Below are 22,441 nucleotides of genomic sequence, written 5' to 3'. Positions count from 1 at the left end.
CGTGCCTTGGACATGTGGAAGAAACCTTGGTTCCTCGCCCAGGGCCCAGTGTTGGGGGCTTCTTGTCGATGCGTAACGCTTTCGACAGACGCTTCCCTCACAGGGTGGGGCGCAGTCATGAGCAGTCACTCGGTGTCAGGTCTTTGGCAGGACCATCAACTGTCTTGGCATATAAATCGGTTAGAAATGATGGCTGTATTTCATGCTCTCAAATACTTCCTGCCAGACCTGAGAGGCCATCACGTGTTGGTCCGCACGGACAACACATCGGTGGTTTCGTACATCAACCATCAGGGAGGTCTCGACTATTATGCAATCTGGCTCATCAGATCCTCCTATGGGCCCGGGGGAAATTACTGTCACTGAGGGCAGTATATATTATAGGGCATCTGAATGTAGGAGCAGATATCCTGTCAAGGCAGGGGCTGAGGCCCGGGGAGTGGAGGCTTCACCCCGAGGTGGTGGAGCTCCTATGGAAGAAATATGGTCAAGCTCGAGTCGACCTTTTCGCATCATCAGACTCAACCCATTGTCCGCTTTGGTTCTCCCTAACACATCCAGCTCCTCTCGGACTGGATGCAATGGTGCAGGTGTGGCCGAGGCTGCACCTGTACGGATTTCCCCCCGTATCAATGCTCCCGGGAGTTCTGGAGAGGGTTTGCCGTGAAGGGGCTCATCTGCTGTTAATAGCCCCGTACTGGCCGACACGAGTTTGGTTCTTGGACCTAATATCTCTTCTGGACGGCTCTCCGATGGAGATTCCCGTCAGGAGGGACTTGCTGTCCCAAGCAAGGGGCACGATATTTCATCCTCACCCAGAGTTGTGGAAGTTGTGGGCTTGGCCTCTGAGGGGGCCCAGCTCATAGAATCCGGTCTCTCGACTGAGGTCGTTGAGACCATCCTTCAATCCAGAGCTCCCTCCACGAGGAAACTTTATGCTTTGAAATGGGAATTATTTTCTACCTGGTGTGGAAATCGTAATTTGAATCCTGATAACTGCCCTGTTGGTACAGTTCTCAAATTTCTACAAGACCGTTTCTCTGCTGGATTATCTCCTTCCACCTTAAAGGAGACATGTCATGCTTTTAAATTGTTCCTTTTTACATATAAATCATACATTTGTAGTCTATATAAAGCGGACCTGCAATGCTTGGGTCTGAATTCCTCATTATTATAGCTCCACAGGCCCCTTTTTTACCCCTTTTCTGATGTGCTTCTGAGAGCAACTCGTTTTGGTGCGGTCTCTTTAAATAATATTGAGAAACTTCATACCCCGCCCCCTCTCCAGGATGTAGCGGTGACACTCGATTCAACTCCACCCCGTTCGGCCATTTTTGTAGTCTGATAGCAGAGATAGGATTATCTAGCAGCACAGAAACTTTTTATTCACACGTTATTAAAAAAATGTCAACAACGGAAGACTTGTCCAGCCAGCCTTACATGTTCGAGCCAGAGTCAGAGCCGGACGGAAAATGAAGACGATGAACCTGCAGAACAACGTCTTCATATGGATGTATCGCAATGGTGTGTTACTGTATTTATACATGAAACTTTGGTCTTCCGAACTTATACCACCATGTCGATTTATTTTGATTAATATGTGTGAGGGAGAGAGAGCAAGACAGCGTCTAGTTTGGAGACGGTGAAGTCTTGTTTACACTTTCGCCGGGCTCCGAGAGAGAGTGCGAGCGCGCGCTCCGGGTCTCTCTCTCTCTCTGCTCGTTCTTTCAGTCAAACATGCGCCACAAGCGCGGCAGTTCATCTACATTAGATGGTGTAATGAAGCGTGTGGGTACTACATCCAACAACCGAACATTTTAACTTACCCTCTCGTAACTTCCGCATCCTTTAGCTTGGACTACAAAATTGCAGCGAGAAATAATAATGGCGGATTGCTCGAAGTGTTGGGCCGGAAGTCAATGTCCTTATTTGGCAGTTCCGCTGCAAATACTGTGACGTGATAGTTCAAAAAACATCATAGATAACAGAAAAATCGGAACAGGTTGAAAAATATGACCAAAACAGAATATAAAGATATCTACGAAGCACCTGAAGAGAATAATTTCATCTTTTCTGTACTTCTAAACACTCCAAATATACAACAAAATGCATTTAAGGGCTAAAAAAGTGCATTTAGCATGATATGTCCCCTTTAAAGGTGTACGTTGATGCTATTTCTGCTTATCACACCCCTCTGGCAGGCACTTCAGTTGGGAGAGATCCTCTAATTATTCGTTTTCTCTGTGGTACTTTGAGGTTGAGACCTGCATTGCACTCTAGAGCACCGGCATGGGATTTGGCCATTGTACTTGAGGGTCTGGCTTTGGCTCCCTTCGAACCCATTGCAGAGGTTTCAGAAAAGTTCCTCACTCTGAAAACTTTATTTCTTCTTGCTATTTCCTCTATCAAGAGAATTGGAGATTTACAAGCTTTGTCAGTGGCTCCATCATGTCTGGAATTTGCATCTGGTATGGTGAAGGCATTTCTTCACCCTAGACTGGGTTACATACCTAAGGTCCCTACTAATGTTGGGGGCCCAATAGTGCTGCAGGCCTTTCATCCTCCACCATTTGATACCCCAGACCAGGAAAACCTTAATCTGTTATGCCCTGTGCGGGCGTTGGATGCTTACGTCCACAGAGCTGCCCTGTGACGTAAATCGGAACAATTATTTGTCTGCTTTGGTGCACCTAAGAAAGGGTGTCCTGTGTGAATGAATTTTAATTAATCAACGTTAATTAATCAACTAACATTTGTTTTTCTTGCAGGAATAACATTCATATGCTTTTAATGTGTCAAAACTCTTTGGGGAAAAACTTGTGACTATGAGTGTATGTGTCTTTGGTATTAATACAGAAAGGGGAAGTAAAACTAGACAGTCTGTTAGAACAAATTAAGTCATCTTTAAAACCTTGTGATAAGTAATCACAAGATCAAAGTTTGCTTTACCTAGTAACAGAGGGGTTTGCATATGAAGAACCAATCAAATAGTGGGGAAATTATGTAATGCAGCATGAAATTTATGCCATACCCTGATTCTATAAAAACTGTTGTATATGTGTTTTTCGGTGGGATTCTCAATGGAATTTGTCTGAGATCCTCCGGCCTTGCTTCTTGGGAGAGATTCCCTGAGAACTGCTCGGGAAGATCTCCTGGCCGTGATTAAAGCATTTAAAGGACATTTGCAGGTCTGTTTGTCGATTTATTCCTGCGCAGGAAGCTAGTTAAGGTAGGAAGCTAGTTTAGGTAGGAATTAGTTTAGAAAACTAATTAGTTAGGGGAACAAGTTAGACTAGGTAAGATATCCAAGTGAGGATGTCGCCAGGAGACGAGACTCAGATATCAGCTACCCGAGTGGGGACGTCGCCAGTAGACGAGACCCAGGTAGTTAGTTTAGGGAATAATCTACCCGAGTGGGGACGTCGCCAGTAGACGAGACCCAGGTAGTTAGTTTAGGGAATAATCTACCCGAGTGGGGACGTCGCCAGTAGACGAGACCCAGGTAGTTAGTTTAGGGAATAATCTACCCGAGTTGGGACGTCGCCAGTAGACGAGACCCAGGTAGTTAGTTTAGGGAATAATCTACCCGAGTGGGGACGTCGCCAGTAGACGAGACCCAGGTAGTTAGTTTAGGGAATAATCTACCCGAGTGGAGACGTCGCCAGTAGACGAGACCCAGGTAGTTAGTTTAGGGAATAATCTACCCGAGTGGGGACGTCGCCAGTAGACGAGACCCAGGTAGTTAGGTTTAGGGAAAATATCCACGACACCTGCATCTAAACAGATAATGAGCAAGTGGATAGTTGAGGCGATTTCACTTGCATATGAAGCGGCCGGACAGCCTTCACCTTTGACTGTTCGGGCCCATTCTACGAGGAGTATGGCTGCCTCTACGGCTTTGATTTCGGGAGTTTCCCTTTTTGACATTTGTAATGCGGCAGGATGGTCTTCTCCGCATACATTTGTGAGATTTTATGACTTGGAACTCTCCACTCCTGGGGTCAAGTTGCTTGCTTCTTAGTATGCGTATGGTACTTCTTACAGAACAGGCACATCGTCATTATGGCATAGTGGGTATGGGGTTCCCACCGCGTCTCGACGCAGCTCGAAGTTCCCTTGAAAGGGAACGTCTCAGGTTACGTATGTAACCCTGGTTCCCTGAGAGGGAACGAGGCGCTGCGTCGCCTTGCCATACTTCCTGCATGCTCTGACCAACTTGCTTCAGGCTTTTTCGAAGCTAACGCGATCTGTGTCAGCGGGGCTGCCTTATAGTTTCACCCGTCTCGTCTTTCCATTGGACTGATTATACACGTGCTTCACGACGCAATCACGCAGGGCGTTCCCAACGCGTCTCGAAGCAGCGTCTCGTTCCCTCTCAGGGAACCAGGGTTACATACGTAACCTGAGACGATTTCAGCCTGCTTTTCTTTTTTTTTCTTTTTTCTTTTTTTTAACAAAGCAGCTGATAATTGCCATAGCTATAGTGAGAAGTTAGTGGACTGCCGAGTCGCTTTCACCCCAAAATGGTGGAGTGTAGGGCTGCTGCTGGGGGCTGGTGTTGCAATGGAACTAAGTTCTTTGTGTGGCGATGCAGAGAGTCTAACAGTACTGAGGAGGTTATAGTCTAGGTGGAACCTGCCCCAAAAACACCAACTACGCCACCCTGGGACTTTCACCCAGAGAATGATTTTCTTTATTTCCTAATTGCAATATTACTAATACACTTAAGGACACACATGTACGCATACAATCCAGCCAGAGACGGTTCAATTTTGAAAACGGGCAACAAACTTTATTTCAATAATTTAAAAACACAATTTAAAACATATTCATACTTGCTGCTGAGTTTTACCAGTGGAGGAGAAGGGAGTCACGAAGGCAGGAAAGAATCCCAGGAAAAGTCACCCACGTGAACACACACAAACACTGAAAAACACAGCAAAGAAAACGGGGTAGACAACACAGCATGCAGAAAGGGGACACCACCACCAACACCACCACCTTGGCTCTCAGCAACTGAAACGGACACAAACACATGCGATCAAAAGGGGATTCACTCAACAAAAAGAAAATCAATATAATATTCAAATGAAGGAAACAAATCACAAATCACGTATCTTAAAATCACAAAATAACCAAACTGCCAGAACCAACGATGGTTCCAGAAGGCAGTACACTAGAAAAATAAGACAAATTCTAAAACACTTCAACAAATCAAGAAAAACAAAATAATGAACATGGCTTAAAGTACAATGAGACCTTGGCCAAGGGAAACAAATTCAGTAATAAAACAAAATATAAATGCATTAACTGAATTAGTTCATCTAATGAGAAACTAAAGTCACTGATAAAGAAACAAACCATAATGCAAATTTTAACTAAATTGAAAACAAAATAATAAAAAGGAAAATAAACGCCTTAACCAAATTATAACTATAAAGAGTCAACCTCTTTAACTACATTCAAACAGTTTAAAATACTGTCCAGGACGAGCAGGCAGCACGAATCAAGTAAAGTTGCTGATACAATGTTCAAAATATGCACGTTAGGCAAGCAACACTCCAGGACAGACGTGCAGCAATCAGATAACGTTAAAATTGATGGTACAATGTTCACAATGCAAGTTAAACAACAATCCAGGCAAAACAGCAGCTAGTGAATGAATGCTCTGCAGCTGACATCAATCTCCAGTTGAACCAGCCTGGTTCCTGTTATTTATTAAAAAAATGAATTAACCCCAAATCAAACAGATAAATACTACACCATGTATCCTACATACCGATCAAGCAGCGTTTTGTATCACCCTGGAGGAGGCAGCTCAAAGGGTACAAACAGTACAGGCAGCTTTCAGTAACATCCGCTTTTGAATACGTTGAACGACGGAGTAAAAGACTGACCCGCCAACCAGAGATCTATGAGCGTTCAATGCATAGTAAACATAACGGCAGCTGATAACAATGTAATAAAGGCAGAAACAGCAGAGCCAATACTTTACCTGTAGCACAGCAGAGAAACACATGGAGTGAGTGACCTGGAAGAGGACCACTACCTGTATTTATGGGGGGAGCCTGTGGCAGTGATTGACCAAAAGAGTGCCAGCTCGTTACGAGTTAACTCATACTGCTACATTTGCATGCGTCTCAATATTCCTCTGGCAGTATAAACTTATATATATATAAAGTTTACATGTGTAAGGCCCGTGAAATTGGTCCAATGGAGGTTTTCCAATAACACAGGGAAGGTTATCACGTGCTCTGTCCTTACCCATGCAAAGTATTTGGTTGGTTAAATTTACAATACATTTAGTTTTGTATTCTCTCGTTAATTCATCTGACTCCATAAATGAAAGGTTTTAATAATATCTGTGAATCGAATGTAACATTTTAATGTTTCAGATATCAGAAATTAATTCCACAATCAATTCAAATATCTAGAACATGGTTATACATTGGTTACACCAAAGAATCTTACCCAGCTTGTACCTGAGATAGGGAGAGAGAAAGAGAAAGAAAGAAAGAAAGAAAGAGAGAGAGAGAGAGAGAGAGAGAGAGAGAGAGAGAGAGAGAGAGAGAGAGAGAGAGAGAGAGAGAGAGCTACCACCTATTCCGTTTCTCACCAGCCAAGTCCAAGCGCCCAGATAGAGCAAGCACACCTTCCTTTATACTGTTTGGGGGATGGGGAAGACCACCCTCAAATGGCTTAACCAGTTTTCTCTAAACTTCTCTAAACCTTATTACCTTTTATTTTATCTATCTGGATATGAGATATCTGTACCACTCACTTTGAGACATTTCAAATGACACCAAAAACATACCAGTCAATCATAAACATTTACATTAAACTATGTTCTTTTGTGAGTTCTTTGTTGTTTCTGGGAGGAAGTCAGGCTGTATGGGGAGGTCGAATGCTAATTAGCCAGCAAGGCCCTTTTGTCTCAGATCAGGGCCCCAACCAGTATTTTCAGTCTTACACATGTATAAGCCTGCAGCTCTTCATTTAGATCTCACTACTGATTCACACCGGCATCGCTGACAATGACGTTCAGATACTGTTGCACAATTAAAATTAAAATGATAACGCGACAGATAACTCAGCCTCTACTGGTTTTGATTATTTGCGGAAGTCTACCGGAAGTTAAGTTTGGGCCACAAAATGCACACATGCGCAGTAACGGTTGTTTCTGTTGTTACTGTTGAAATCAACACCACCACCACTGATCTATATAAATGTCATTTTATAGATCAGTGACCACCACCCAAAAAATCTATCTATCTATCTATCTATCTATCTATCTATCTATCTATCTATCTATCCATATATAAATACAGTTTTTAACCACAATGCAAAAACATATATGTCAGCAAAGCACACAACACCCACAGACATTTTCAGAGTGTTGTTTTTCCTGCATAGAAAACTGTAAATGTGATTCAGTGAATGGACACAAACACATCCATTGAACTATTGTCATGAGAAATGGAGTGTGTTCTCTTCCAAACAACTATATATAGATCTAAAGTATAAGAAAATATATATTAAAAAGCAGAAAAATAAGGATCTAGGAAATTATCCTGTGGCCCTGAGTTGTACATAAGGTGATACTGTATGTGTGTTGTGAAGATACTGTGCACACACGTCTAGACCACATCCTGCAAAAATGACGTTTTTTTGCATTATGTGTGTGGGTGAATATGGGTTCTGGGGGACAAGAGTATTGTTGTGTGTAACTGTCAAATATAAAGACATTCAAGAATAAAATAGAAATCTGATAAAATATACAGTAAACAAAACTGGTGTATTGCTAATGCCACTGACACAGACAGGAAATGTTTTGACGCAGGTAAATAAATCAATTGATGCAAGTAATGTAACAATTAAAGCATGCAGGAAATATGTTAATGCAAGTAAGTCAAGTCAAGTCAAGTATATTTATATAGCGCTTTTCACAATACAGATTGCATCAAAGCAGCTTCACAGCATTAAACCAAAATAACACAACAAGGTTTGTTTCTAGTGTAAATTTATTGATTGATAAAATTAAATATCCCCAAAATATCCCCAACTGAGCAAGCCAAAGGCAACAGTGGCAAGGAACCGAAAACTCCATCAAGTGACCAATGGTGTCCTAAAACTCCATCAGGTGACCCAATGGAGAAAAAAAACCTTGGGAGAACCCAGGCTCAGTCGGGGGCCAGTTCTCCTCTGGCGTTTATGAACTAGAGGCCAGATTGTAGTTTGAACAGTAAGATTTAAAATGTTATATGAATGCCTGGCTGAAGAGGTGCGTCTTTAATCTAGTTTTAAACTGGGAGAGCGAGTCTGAGCAACGAACAGTATCAGGAAGACTATTCCAGAGTTTTGGAGCTAAATGTGAAAATGCTCTCCCTCCTTTGGTGGATCTGGATATCCTAGGTATGACCAAAAGCCTCGAATTTAGTGATCTTAAAGAGCGCAATGGATTATAGGGCGATAGAAAATCCGTTAAATAGACTGTTTAAGCTGTTTAGGGCTTTATAAGTCAGTAGCAATACCTTGTAATTAATACGGGACTTTATAGGTAACCAATGTAGTGATGATAAAATTGGTGTTATATGGTCAAACTTTCTTGATCTAGTAAGAACTCTAGCGGCGGCATTTTGGACTAACTGTAGCTTGTTTATTGAGGATGCAGGACAACCAGCTAATAAAGCATTACAGTAATCTAGTCTCGAGGTCATGAATGCATGAACTAACTTTTCTGCATCAGAAACTGATAGCATAGCATAAGTAAGCAGCATGTGCGTAAATGTAGACATAGTGTGCATCATTAGGAATTATAGAATCACAACCTTTAGGGCTCTCGTGTGGTAGATCTTTTGGAGAGAAAGAGAGAGCAAACAAGCAGCAAGCGGAAGCCAGCTACAAAACCACAACATCAGCAGATCAGAGAAGGCACTGATATTCTTATAGAAGAGAGATTTACTGAGCAAAGTCAGGGTAAGCCTTAAAATCAGGGTTCGAATTACAAAGTGGCTATTTTCCGATCCTCCCTGACTGACTTTAACGCTTTTGGTGCATGCTCGGGCATTTAAAACAATAGGTTTACAGTAAATAGTACAGAACGTACTTGGTTACTTTACGTAACCTTGGTTACCTTAGACTAGAGATAAGGGAACGAGTACTGCGTTGCCTTGCCGTGCTTTTTCTCTCACGTCAGGTGTTTTCGCTTCAGTCGATTAGATCTGTCATATGGCGTGTTTTCTCTGTATTTATACTCTTCTATTTGGCGCGCAGAGTCTGGCAGGGTGCCAAGCGCTCCTATTGGATCGCGCGCTTCTGCTTTCTCGCCATTGGTTTGTGCAGTTGCCTCAGCACAGACTATCAGCACGCTCACGCGAGCTCTGATGCTCTCGCTTGTGCTGCTGCAATGCGTTTTAAAATAAAGGCTTCAATATTCTCGAGAAAAGGAGTTTTCCCTTTTACAGAATGTACAAGAAATGTACAGAAAATCAAAATCTATATGTGACACAAAACATGGACAGTGTTTTAGAGCTCCCCCTAAATGTCTCAAAGTAGGCTTTCAGGGGAGCCCAGGTCCTTTTCAGGGGAGCCGAGCTCCCCTTAGCTCCCCCGTAATTCGAAACCTGCTTAAAATGTAATTGTGTATCTGGCCCGAACTTCTAAGCTGGCATAAGAGTGTGTATTTAGCTTTTGAGAGTGAGATAAATTGAGAGTGTGGACTGCCCTCAAACTCTGATAGTATTCTCTCAGTATGTTCATTATTGTAGAGTTAGAATCCATTTGGGGTATCAGATGACTGTCTGATAAAGATAGATCTATATAGCGATATTCCAACAGACTCTACAAAGTCAGTCAAGGTTGCCAACCGGTTGCAACAGACTGGGCCGTGAGAGTCCATGAGCAGGTACAGCTGTTCTCTGAGGGCGAAGAGCCAGCGGTGGTGCACTGAACTCAAGACTAACACACAACACAGGTAGACTTGGTTATTATCTGAACCGTAGGCCTAGGGGGTATGGTAGAGATCAGAGAGACCTTGAGATAATATAATCAAGTAAGAGAATATTATATGCCTGTCTCTTCCTGAATCTAAAAATCTAGACCTTTTACAAGAGTTAAGTATGAAAAATAAAGGAAGTGGCTTGTGGCCAAGATAGAGTGACGCAGTCGAGCTAGAAACCACCCAGAGGGCGACGCAGCACACTATCAACAGAGAAACACCAAACAAGTGTCACATGACAGAGGCCAACTTAATTGAAATTAACATGCAACTAAAAGGTGTATATATTTATATAATATATTTATTGTTATCTGCCATTATTAACAGTGTAAGGCATTTAAAACCAGCACATGCAAGATTATCTTGTCCATTCTTCACCCAAGAATATCTGGGCTGGTCGCCACATCCGGTGGAGGAGATTTCACATGCAACACTACATTAATATAAGTTTAACACTGTCATGTTAGTTCACAATCTGTCTGTCACAGAAGTGTTCACATAGTGCTGTTATCTGAAAATGTTTTACATGTTTGTTTTGTTCTGCTTGTGGCGTCTGGTTGGTGAGTTATTATAAATTCTGTGTAAGACATCACTTCTTGCTTTAGTCTTAATTCAAAGCAATTAACTATTTTAATCAGCCAGAGAAATTGCTGCATTAATCCAGTAGTTCAGCAGTCTGTAAAATAGTCTGCAAAACAATTCCCCTGTATGTGAGTAGTCTCAGTTTCAGATGGCATGCCCTCAGATCGCCCACAATGAGTCGCTTTAAGGTCTGACAACGCAAAACTAGTGTGAGGTGACTTGAGCCTCTATATTTTTTTTACCATCTTTCATAAAGAATGAAGCAACTTCATTTGCTTACATTCGCTTCATTCTTAAATAAGTTTATCTTAAAATGTCATCCAGACAGTTATCAAGATATAATTTCTGATGTATTCATATTAGATAATAAACACAAAAAAGCTAAATGGTACAAAATAAATTACTGTCTAAACAGATACAGTAATGTAAATGGATCCAGGATGTAAATACAATAATTATTATTGTTTTTGTTTTTTTTGCCAAAGCACTAGAGGAATGACAAAACAATACATTTTTATTGTACACTGGTTGTGAATTTGTGAATTTCCAATATATTATAAGGAAATATTATCAAAGCAAATAACAGAACACATAGTTTAAATTAATGATTAACTTAAGTGCAAAAACATATAAACACAAGACCTACAAAATGTTTCGGACTGGAGTAAAATAAATGTTTTTCACTTCCATCAGCTCAGTTTGTGAGTCAAAGTGAAACCTGCTGTGGTCTCATGTTTTTGTGATGAGAAATGTGCTGAACAAACAGCTTCTGCTTCACAAACATGTTCACTAGTCACCAACCAGAATTGTGGAAAGTGACTTGAGTTGGTGCAGGCAAAGGAGACATTTGAGCCGCGGATCTTAATTTAGCAGTATATACAGTATTTATTCAACAAAAGAAAAACCCTCTGGGGCACAATGCAAACCAACCAACCATCCAACCAACGAACCAACCAATACCTACGACAAAAGACCAATAACTGGGAGTATAAATACACAGGACAAATAGAGGAACTAAAAACAAGTAAACAGATTGAGTAACTTTGAAAAAAAAAATAAAAATCTGATATATGACTAAATGCAGGGAATGAACAAAATTCAAAGAACACATACGAGATGTGACTCCTCTCCCCCTCCCGCTAGGCAGCTGCTGGTGCCATAAACAAACTACATTGAAGTGGTGGGAGTAGGTGATCACTATCAAGGGGAAGGAGGGCCAGATCCCTAGAGAGGAGTCCAAAGAGGAACAGGCAGAGTTGGAGACCGCCAAAGAGACCATGGAGGAGCTGGCGCAATTGACCCTTCGCAAAGACCCACCCCCCTTAGTTACTGTCGCTATGTCCGACAAGCTATGCTACTCTCACGACACACCATGTTCTCACGCAGTGAAAAATACATTGCGGAGCAGAGAGGAGACTGACAACACACTGACAGACAGGACAGACGGTTACTTTTGATATTAAACATATTAAACAAAGTCTCACCTTTCAAATTTGGTCATTTTTTAAAAGAAATTTAAACGATACATACCGTTTCGTGGCTCTTAAATGTGTCTGACAGATCGCTGTATCAGTATCAGTTAAAGCTGCTCGTGAATCGATCATCTCTTCCTTCTAGTTCATTTATAGCATCAAATAAACATGAATGAACATAAGAAGGAATGTTGTTTTAAACCGCGGAAAGGCGTCAGTACACTCCGTTTTTCAAGTTCAAATCCTCCCATGTTAATCTGCTATCTCTCCTGACTGCTTTGTCGGACAAAATGGCGGATTATGATTGGTCAGATCCCCTGTCAATTAAGCTCCCTGCGAAAGGGTGAATTGGATGCCGTGGAAAAGCCGGTAGAATGAAGTCCAATGGTGGAGCAGTGCAGTCCAGGGCAGAACCAGGAAGATGGAAGACCGAGGGATGGAGAACCAGGGTGAACCAGAAGTTGATGCAGTCTCATATAAAAGGTACAAAGCTGTCACTGGGGCGATACCCTAAGGTACAAAAGCTAAAAGGTACATATTTGTACCTTAGGCTATTTACCGCTAAATGGTACATATTCAAATGATTTAGGGGGACTGGGGAGGGCCAGCTGAGGAAGAGCCAGGAGGCTGAAAAGGAGCAGTGGAGGAGAAACTGTAAGCCTGGCAACATGTTGGAATCATGATATCTAACAAGTAAGGCAGGACCAATGGGGAAGGAGAGATTGAGAACCCATTCCAGGGTGTTTAGATTAATAAGTGGCTGCCCCGGGACAGACAATGTGGCAAATGCCAACTCAGGTTTCATGGCAGTTTGCTGCACTGTCTCGGGGTCAATGGCGGCCCTTTTGCTGGCTCAGGGTCTGAAGCAGGTGTGATGAAGATGGGGATGGATCAGGAAGAATTCTGGAATGGAGATTGATGGCACTCAAAGAACGAGAGTGGATTGTGGTGATATTGTCCTCTTCCACTTCACCAACAGTAAGGTAGGATCCACTCAGACACAATGCATACTCTATGTACAAGGTTCAGGTTGTTTCTCCTGCAGGCATCAGTACAAACAGGGACTCATCAAGCCCACTCCAGAAACAGACCTTGAGAGTGCTTTTATTCCAAGGCTCGAGAAACTCCTCAACATTACCCTCAAGTGGACGGCCATTTTGTGACGAGAGAGTAGCTGGTGCTCAGGGTATTTGGTGACTAATGCCAGCTCCAATGTTGTGGTCTGTTATTCTGTCACGAGTTGGTGCAGGCAAAGCAGAGATTTGAGGCAAGGATCTAAATGCAGCAATATATATTTATTAAACAAAACCACAAAGCACCACAACGTCCACATTGATGATAACAGATTGTGGACCCAAAAATGAAAATTCTGTCATCATTTACTCACCCTCAAGTTGTTCCAAACCTGTATGAGTTTCTTTGTTCTGCTGAACACAAAGGAAGATATTTGGAAGAATGTTCGTAATCAAAAAGATCTCAGTCCCCATTGACTACCATAGTATATTTTTTTCCTACTATGGAAGTCAATGGGGACCGAGATCTGTTTGATTACGAACATTCATCCAAATATCTTCCTTTCTGTTCAGCAGAACAAAGAAACTCATACAGGTTTGGAACAACTTGAGGGTGAGTAAATGATGACAGAAATTTCATTTTTGTGTGAACTATCCCTTTAAAATAAATAAAATAATACTATCTGCTATCATAAGTGGTTGCACACAATTGATTTTAGCTACATTTAAACAAATGCATTAAGTTGAACTTAATAAATTTTAGTTCAACTTAATGCATTTGTTTAAATGTAGCTAAAATCAATTGTGTGCAACCACTTATGATAACATTATTAAATTCAACAAATATTTTTTTATGCAATTTGTGGGTTGTTGTCCAATTCTGTGAGGGAGGATTCATACGCAAACACGAGCTTAAAGGTATAGCGGAGGATTTTTTTACTTCCGGGTGGATAGTGTATACTATTGGTCCTCCTAATTGTCAATCATTCTGGTGAATCAATCAAACTTATTCAAAAAGTGGAGAGGGTGGGTCTTATCTAAAATCGGAAAGATCCTCCGCTATAGCAGTTTAACGCCATCCTGTTTGTTCAAAATCTGTCAGTAACGGAAGTGTTTGCATATTTCAGGAACTATCATTTTAAAATGGTTCACATGGTTGTTTTGCTCTACTTGTGGCATCTGGTTGGTAAGTTAAATTCAATTTCTTTTTAACACATTAATTCTTTATATTTAAACATATATGTTTTTAATCAGACAGATCTACATTGTTGGTTAAACCCAAAATAAAATATGCTGCAATCAAACTAAAATAGAAATAAGTGGGAACCACAACAGAAAATAGGGAAGATGCCAAAAACACAGCAGAATCTGTTCTTACCACATTTGAATGATGATCACTGAGAAATCCGCTAAACATTTTCGTTTGTTTCACAAAATGGGTTTGAAATAACATGACGGGAAGTAAATTATATGATTTTAATTATATTATCTCCAAAAAAGAAGCAATGCAAACCATTCAATGTACACCGTTGGAATTAAGTTGTTTTACTTCCAGTTATGTTTTCTAATAGAGAATTCAGAGGGGAAATTGAATGTGTATTACAATCCCCACTAGTTCACAAAGCACTCTTTAAAATGCTCTGCTTTGCAAGATCAATAATTAATGATCTGCTTGGCATTGCTTGGCATGTTTGGCTTCTCATAACCAATCATTTTTCAGAGCAAGGGCACTAAAGGGGCCAACTGACTGTACTATTAATTAATTATAAACCAGTTATTTTATTAAAAAATATATATTTACCCTTCATCTGTGACAAATTCAATGTTCTTCAGGTGTGTTTGGTGACACAGATGCAGTGAAGTCAGTGTCAGTGATGGTGGGAGATTCAGTCACTCTAAACTCTGATCTTACTGAGATGGAGGATGATGATCTGATTTTGTGGAGGTTTGAAAACACTTTAATAGTTCAAATCAATGTACTGGCCGGCAGCATGACTGTTTATGATGATGTTCCTGATGGGAGATTCAGAGACAGACTGAAGCTGGACGATCAAACTGGATCTCTGACCATCATGAACATCACAACTGAACATGCTGGAGATTATCAACTTCAGACCAACAGTGTGAGAAAGAGTTTCAGTCTTACTGTCCATGGTGAGTTATCAGTTTCACATATTTTAAGTATTCCACCATTGAAAGTGATGAATCTTACATTTAGATTGTTTTGATCTTTACCTGTTGACTTGGGTCACACTCACGTTTTGCACACATGACATCAGAACACTTTTAAGCATCAGAAACCAATTAATCACCTCTTTTGCAATGTTTTATTTACCGATCCAATGTGGCCATTGTCTAAACCAGAGTTACTCATTGCGCGGCTTGCGAGCCTCATGTGGTCCGCCAAGCTTTAATTTGAGGCTCGCATGATGGTAAATAATATAGTGATATGATCATGCAGTCACTACAGATATTTCATAACAACATTAAAAACAAGTAAGGCTATAACATAACCCATTACAAACTCAAAGTGTCAGCTCTATTACAAATAATTTTCATATGATTGAAAGGGGTAGTTTATCGAGAGAACATGTAAACACTTGATTGATTGAACAACTGGAACTGAAAGTGTAACGCATTAGTAGGATATGACACCAAAAAAAAAAAAAAAAAAAGAAAGACAAAGAGGAAAAATATATACTTGGGGTCTGAGCCCACCAAATACATCACAACTTATAGTATCTGGAGTCCCGGGGTCGGGGTCTCACACCTTGCATTAATCAAAAGAAAAAAAAAAGATTAATAATTTTAAATGGTTATCTAAACTAAAGTACTAACTTGAAAAATATATTTTAATAATTGAACATTATAAAAATAAAATATGAAATAAAATGAATGTTTATAGGCAAGGGTTTGAACACACAAGGAATTGACCTCGGTCGTGAAGCTTCCATTCCACATATAAATATAACAAGACACATAATAACATTTAAGAATAACAAATTTAAAAAAAGCATAAAGACACAAATAGGTTTAGTCAGAATAAATAAACATATTTACAGTATTTTGAATAATAATAATAATATGAATAATAATAATAATAATATGAATAATAATAATAATAATATAAATAAATGGGACTAAATTCTATTCTAAATTTGATCTTAGTTGCAGATGTTTCAGTGCTCAGACTTCGCCTGAACTTCATCTGACCAACACAAATCTAACATGAGTTATTATGCCAAAGCATTCATTTTTATTAGTGTTTTCTATAAAGGATTTCATTTGAGTTGAAATCTCAAAAAGAAATTATGAATTTGATTGATTATTGTAAATGAAAATAATATTTAGGTCACGATTTCCAGTGGTTTGTGAACTGAATCTGCTGTTAAAGCTGAGCTGTAAATGCTTGGATGTGGGCATGTTCATATCATCACCTCAACAGTGTAGAGTTTAAGACAAAAAAACACACAACATGCCATTACAAATTATATATTTATAATGATGTTAGACCCCCCCCCCCCACACACACACACAGTTACTTTTTGCTTTTTGCTTTTAATACTTAAGTACGTTAAAAATCAAGTACTTTTGTAGCCTATTTTTACTCAAGTAAATTTGTAAAGGACTTAAAACTTTTACTGTTTAGTATCTGTAAGCTACTTTTACTCAAGTACTTGATGTGTGTATTCATTATTTACATACAGCTCTTTTTATGCTTGGATCATTTTGCAAAACAATTGGTTCAGTGGATTTAAAGTTTCAAAAAGCTTTGTTTATCCCATCACTATAACAAGACTGCCCAAATAAGTGACTTCTTAAAAAGACATGCTCAAAGTCACCTATAATAAGTAGACTTCTATGTATGCAGGTGTGTGAACAAATGTCTTTGCACACACACTCTGTGAAATCCCACAATCCACTTTAACATTTAGACACATTCTCCTTAAGAAGATCAGGACTGTCAGCTTTAAATGACTGTGACTGATATTGCAATAAAAAACGTTTTGATTTTTCTCATGTTTTCCAGCACTCACCAGCAGAGACGCATCATCATCATCATCATCATCATCATCATCATCATTGTGGAAGAAATGTACTGTTCTATTATGTTTGCATTTAATTATATTCATATAATCAAATATGATGGTAATTAGACTGATATTGCAATAAAAAAACGTTTTGATTTTTCTCATGTTTTCCAGCTCCTACTTCTGTTCCTGTCACCAGCAGAGACGCATCATCATCATCATCATCATCATCATCATCATTGTGGAAGAAATGTACTGTTATGTTTGCATTTAATTATATTCATATAATCAAATATGATGGTAATTAGACTGATATTGCAATAAAAAAACGTTTTGATTTTTCTCATGTTTTCCAGCTCCTACTTCTGTTCCTGTCACCAGCAGAGATGCATCATCATCATCATCATCATCATTGTGGAAGAAATGTACTGTTCTATTATGTTTGCATTTAATTATATTAATATAATCAAATGTAGCGCCTCTCTAGCTTGTTTCACTATAATGAGAGGTGGCTATCCTGAGTTCTTTAACTTTCTTTTCAGTAAAATATGTGAGTTTTACTATTAAATGTATCAGTATTCAACTTGTGTGTGTGTGATTATTAACTCATTGTATGAAATACTCTTTCCCTCTAAATCACTATTTAAGTAGTACTATTTACACTTTAAACGGAAATGAAATGTCTTTCAAGAACTTTAATCTTATAAATACTTTCACATTTAACTCAAAAATTACTCCTTTTCCTTAATCAACTTAAAGTATCAGTCAGTAACCACAACTGTTTTATAAAAAAGGACAGATTTAGTTAGAAAAAGTGTGTCAGAAAGTAAAAGGTATTAATAAACTCACTTTTCAGATCACAAAGGTATTTAAATTCACATTCAAACAATAGGGCCCAAGGAAATAAAATAGCCGGCAAAACTCTATTTTAAATTTGAATACCCTTCAAATGTTCAAATGATGCAGGCCTGAATGTAGCTCGGGTACGTTGTAGCCTTAAACGAAATGGCTGCTTCACCACACAGGCCAAACAAAAAAAATGGTACCTTATATACTCGATGTAGATGTAAGCTCACGGACAGGATCAAAGGCATCAGTAACAGGAAACAAGTTGAAGAGAGTTAAAGAGAAAAGAAGATGGTTGACGAGGAAAGTCACATGGTTGACGATACGGGCAAAGTCCACCACTCGGCAACGCTATCCGGCTCCGTAAGGGTCTTTGATCATCGTCACTCTCACAGTTCCACACAGGCTTAACTACTCGAGATCGCATGGCCGCTAGCTTGTTAGCAAAGTCCATGCAAAACACTAAGCACTAATTTCAGTCTGTGTGCGGAGTATGCCACTCACACTGACAGAATTATCACCATTAAAGTGAATATAAGAGTCCTGTTTGAACACTTTCACTAAAACGGGTGCATAAGCTATATTAACATTTACCACGTTTCTCTTATCATTAAACACACTCCCGTCTCGCGATCCTCTCTCTCTTCCTTGTACTTTGACCTCAACTGTGATTGGCTCATTACAAAACTTTCAGAAATAAAATAAATTCACAAAACATTTATTTAATTCTTTCTTTCTATTCTTACCGGCATCACTAAAGCATCTTCACAAATATTATTAACCAAAAAATATTTAACCTTTTAAATGTAAAACATGAACATAACACAAAATGCATTTTTCTTATTGAGCAAAATCACAACTTCTTTGCTTGTCAATGATTCTTAACTTTTTTAACCTCAAATTCTATTTATTAAACTATGAAAATGAAATTATTTATTCCAGCTTATATAACTTTTACTAATGATAATGATTTCAACAGGTTACACAAATATGATGGTAACTAGATGTACCGCATTGCGGTACAAAATATGACCGCTGCTCAGGCCTGCACTGGCTTTCCACAAAAATAAATGACGTGGAGTAATTTGGCTGTATTGCGTGTTTATGTATATACCTAAAAAAAGTAATAGTATGTGCATGCCTGTCTGTGTGTGTGTGTGTGTGTGTGTGTGTGTGTGTGTGTGTGTGTGTGTGTGTGTGTGTGTGTCTGTGTGTGTGTGTGTGTGTGTGTGTCTGTGCGTGTATGTATGTGTGCATACATGTGTGCGAGTGTGTGTTTGTGTGTCTGTGCATGTGGATTTATATGTGTGTGTATGGGTGTGTGTCTGTGCGTGTGGATGTCAGTGTGTGTGCATGCTTGCGTTTGTTTGTATTCCTGCATGTGTGTGTGTGACAGTATCATCCTAAACCAGCAACCCTTCGCTCAACAGCACCATCTACAGGCCGATGAGTGTACAGTCACTAAATGTGCACATAAATGAATTTATTTTATAAAATAAATCCCCCCCCCCCCCCCCCCCCCCCCCATGGATGAAATTCTACAAAACTTAGCAGAGGATACCCCCAGAGGATGTCAAGTTAATCCTACACATGAAATATGGTGCAGTTCTGAACATCTCCACTGAAGATAGGGGCGATTAAAGCAGAATAATATTGCATTTTCATTTTTTATGGGAGGGGCGCAAATCACAAATGAGTGATTATGGGCTAGGTTGATGTGGGCCCTTAAGAGCAACATACCATAAAAATGTCTTCATCCTCGGTGCCACGGTTCAGGTAGTTATTTAGGAAAAACTGCATTTTTTTGGGTTTGGGGGGGCCCAGCGCGGGGGGGGGGGGGGGGGGGGGGGGGAGTGGCCCCCGGGGACCAAACGAAATTTTTCCGTAGAAGTCTAGTGGGGCTACATGCCCACCAAATTTCATGTTCCCCGGTGCTTCGGTGTCCCTGGTATCCAGTGGTGGACGAAGTACACATACCATGTAAAGTAAAGATACTCAAGGTAAAATATTACTCAAGTAAAAGTAGAAGTGCTGCCTTTAAACATTCACTTGAGTAAAAGTACAAAAGTATTTGCCTTCAAATGTACTTAAGTATCCAAGTACTATGATTTTTTTATGGCTATAATGTCCTATTATAATTTTTGTCACTAGACTCTTGCTTAACTCAGTCTACGTTAAGACTCCAATGTCACTCTTGGCACATCAATCTATTAATAAAATGACATTAATTAGTCTCTATATATATTTATATTATATATATTTTTGAATTGAATACATTTTTTGTGTGTTTAATTTTGGACAGAAGGGGACTGTTCCCATAAGGTATAATACATTTACAGTATTTACTGTATATATTTTTCACAAGCATCTATGGTTATAATAGGCCTATTATAAACATCCTAATGTTATGATACATTCACATAAACCTGCACAATGCCATTAAACACACACACACACACACACACACACATTTATACACACATATATATATATATATATATATATATATATATATATATATATATATATATATATATATATAATTTATTTATTTTATTTTTTCTACGTTATGGGAGCAGCCTATTTCCTTCCAAAATTAGTAATTTTAGTGTCAACGTAATAAGCAATGCTCATTATGCGTCAATATTTACCGATAATTGCTGCAATAATAGCTGCTGCTCTCTGCCCCGCTTAAAATCATTGGCAACGCGATTTGTTTGGAACTATTGAGAGCTACACGAATCACGTGACCGCGCGGCGGCGAGATCACAGCGGCTGCACACTGCACAGACCATTCGAATGATATTAAAATACTGCGAGATCGATTAGAGTGTACTAGTGTAGACGGCTCTGTATGCTTTTCAATCACTCTCGCGATGACATAAACTGATCGGTCTGTGCAGCTCCGGTTCAAGTCGAACAAGCCTAGTGTGTCGCAACCTTACTGTCTATGGTCGCAACTCTCATATTTAACAGCTCTGGTTCACGCAGATAGCACCAAGGTAAGTTCAAAACAAAGCACGCACGTTGCAGGCTAGTGATTGGTGGCTCGTTTGACCAGATAAGTTTTTATCCACTCATAAATAAAAAGGAACGACTGATTTTGAAAATGTAGTAGAGTAAAAAGTAAGATATTTGACTTTGAAATGTAGTGGAGTTAAAGTAAAAGTCTTCCAAAATTTAAATACTTAAGTAAAGTACAGATACACAAAAAAACTACTTAAGTACAGTAACGAATTACATTTACTTCGTTACTGTCCACCACTGCTGGTATCGTTGACGAAAAATTTACGGGGGCCCCAGCGCGGGGGGGGGGGGGGGGGGGGGGGGGAAGTGGCCCCCGGGGACCAAACTAAATTTTTCCGTAAAAGTCTAGTAGACCAACATACCATAAAAATTTCTTCATCCTCGGTGCCACGGTTCAGGTAGTTATTTAGGAAAAACTGCATTTTTTTGGGTTTGGGGGGGCCCAGCGCGGGGGGGGGAGTGGCCCCCGGGGACCAAACTAAATTTTTCCTTAGAAGTCTAGTGGGGCTACATGCCCACCAAATTTCATGTTCCCCGTTGCTTCGGTGTCCCTGGTATCGTTGACGAAAAATTCAGTAAGGTGACGGGGGAAAAAAAAAAAAAAAAAACTTTGACAATCCCTATATGACCGCTTTCGCTAGCTACGCTAGCGGCGGTCATAATTAGACTGATATTGCAATAAAAAAACGTTTTGATTTTTCTCATGTTTTCCAGCTCCTACTTCTGTTCCTGTCACCAGCAGAGACGCATCATCATCATCATCATCATCATCATCATCATCATTGTGGAAGAAATGTACTGTTCTATTATGTTTGCATTTAATTATATTCATATAATCAAATATGATGGTAATTAGATTAATGTGGTGTCGATACATATCCATGTACAGTATGTGTATTGTATATGACCTGACAAAAGTTAATGTGACTGAATGTATGACCGAGACATAAAGTCTCCATTCAAGGGTATAATATGATTAAATATGATAGACAAATCTGAACAAATGTGTTAGTTATGGCGTGTTAAGATGTATCTTGATTTAGCCATGGGAAAACAACCTAGGGGGAGGAACAACTATAAATAAGGAAGAATACCCCCCACTCTTTGTCACACTCTAAGGCACTTTGTATGACTGTATGACTGCTGACCTTTCCATGCAAGGGAATAAATAATCTTTAAAGGGGACATATCATGCTAAATCCACTTTTTTAGCCCTTAAATGCATTTTGTTGTATATTTGGAGTGTTTAAAAGTACAGAAAAGTTGAAATTATTCTCTTCAGGTGCTTCGTTGATATCTTTATAATCTTTTTTGGCCTTATTTTTCAACCTGTTCAGATTTTTCTGTTACCTATGACGTTTTGTGAACTAATACGTCACAGTATTTGCAGCGGAACTGCCAAATAAGGACATTGACTTCCGGCCCAACACTTCGAGCGATCCGCCATTATTATTTCTCGCTGCAATTTTGTAG

The 22,441-nt window shown here is 39.6% G+C and overlaps 2 protein-coding genes across 3 annotated transcripts in view; both read left to right on the top strand.

Moving 5' to 3' along the window:
- The window catches only part of LOC307169642 (uncharacterized protein), a gene marked incomplete at both ends in the record, with an annotated part of 160,440 nt that overhangs the window by 74,005 nt on the left and 63,994 nt on the right, over positions 1–22,441 (top strand). The gene's annotated exons all lie outside the window — the stretch shown is intronic.
- Positions 14,172–17,676, top strand: LOC307169972 (uncharacterized protein). 2 transcript variants are annotated; one of them, XM_079890875.1, is made up of 6 exons: positions 14,179–14,250; positions 14,898–15,009; positions 15,094–15,218; positions 17,095–17,160; positions 17,270–17,347; positions 17,452–17,676. In XM_079890875.1, the coding sequence occupies exons 1-6, from the start codon at positions 14,208–14,210 to the stop codon at positions 17,559–17,561; spliced, it is 534 nt and encodes a 177-aa protein (XP_079747001.1). In that variant the 5' UTR covers positions 14,179–14,207; the 3' UTR covers positions 17,562–17,676. The 2 variants fall into 2 exon arrangements, with proteins under 2 accessions (XP_079747000.1, XP_079747001.1); XM_079890874.1 differs by having other exon boundaries at positions 14,172–14,250; positions 14,898–15,218.

The sequence above is a fragment of the Squalius cephalus genome, assembly GCF_949319135.1.
Source record: "Squalius cephalus genome assembly, chromosome: 13".
Lineage (NCBI taxonomy): Eukaryota > Metazoa > Chordata > Actinopteri > Cypriniformes > Leuciscidae > Squalius > Squalius cephalus.
Note: the sequence above shows the minus strand (reverse complement) of the source record. Positions and strands in the feature narration are given on the sequence as shown.

Bases quoted from the DNA above. Each gene is read 5' to 3' on its own strand.
- LOC307169972 (XM_079890874.1), top strand. From the start codon at position 14,208: ATGGTTCACATGGTTGTTTTGCTCTACTTGTGGCATCTGGTTG. The intron at 15,219-17,094 runs GTGAGTTATCAG...CATGTTTTCCAG, and splicing joins TTTCAGTCTTACTGTCCATG to CACTCACCAGCAGAGACGCA. The intron at 17,161-17,269 runs GTACTGTTCTAT...CATGTTTTCCAG, and splicing joins ATCATCATTGTGGAAGAAAT to CTCCTACTTCTGTTCCTGTC.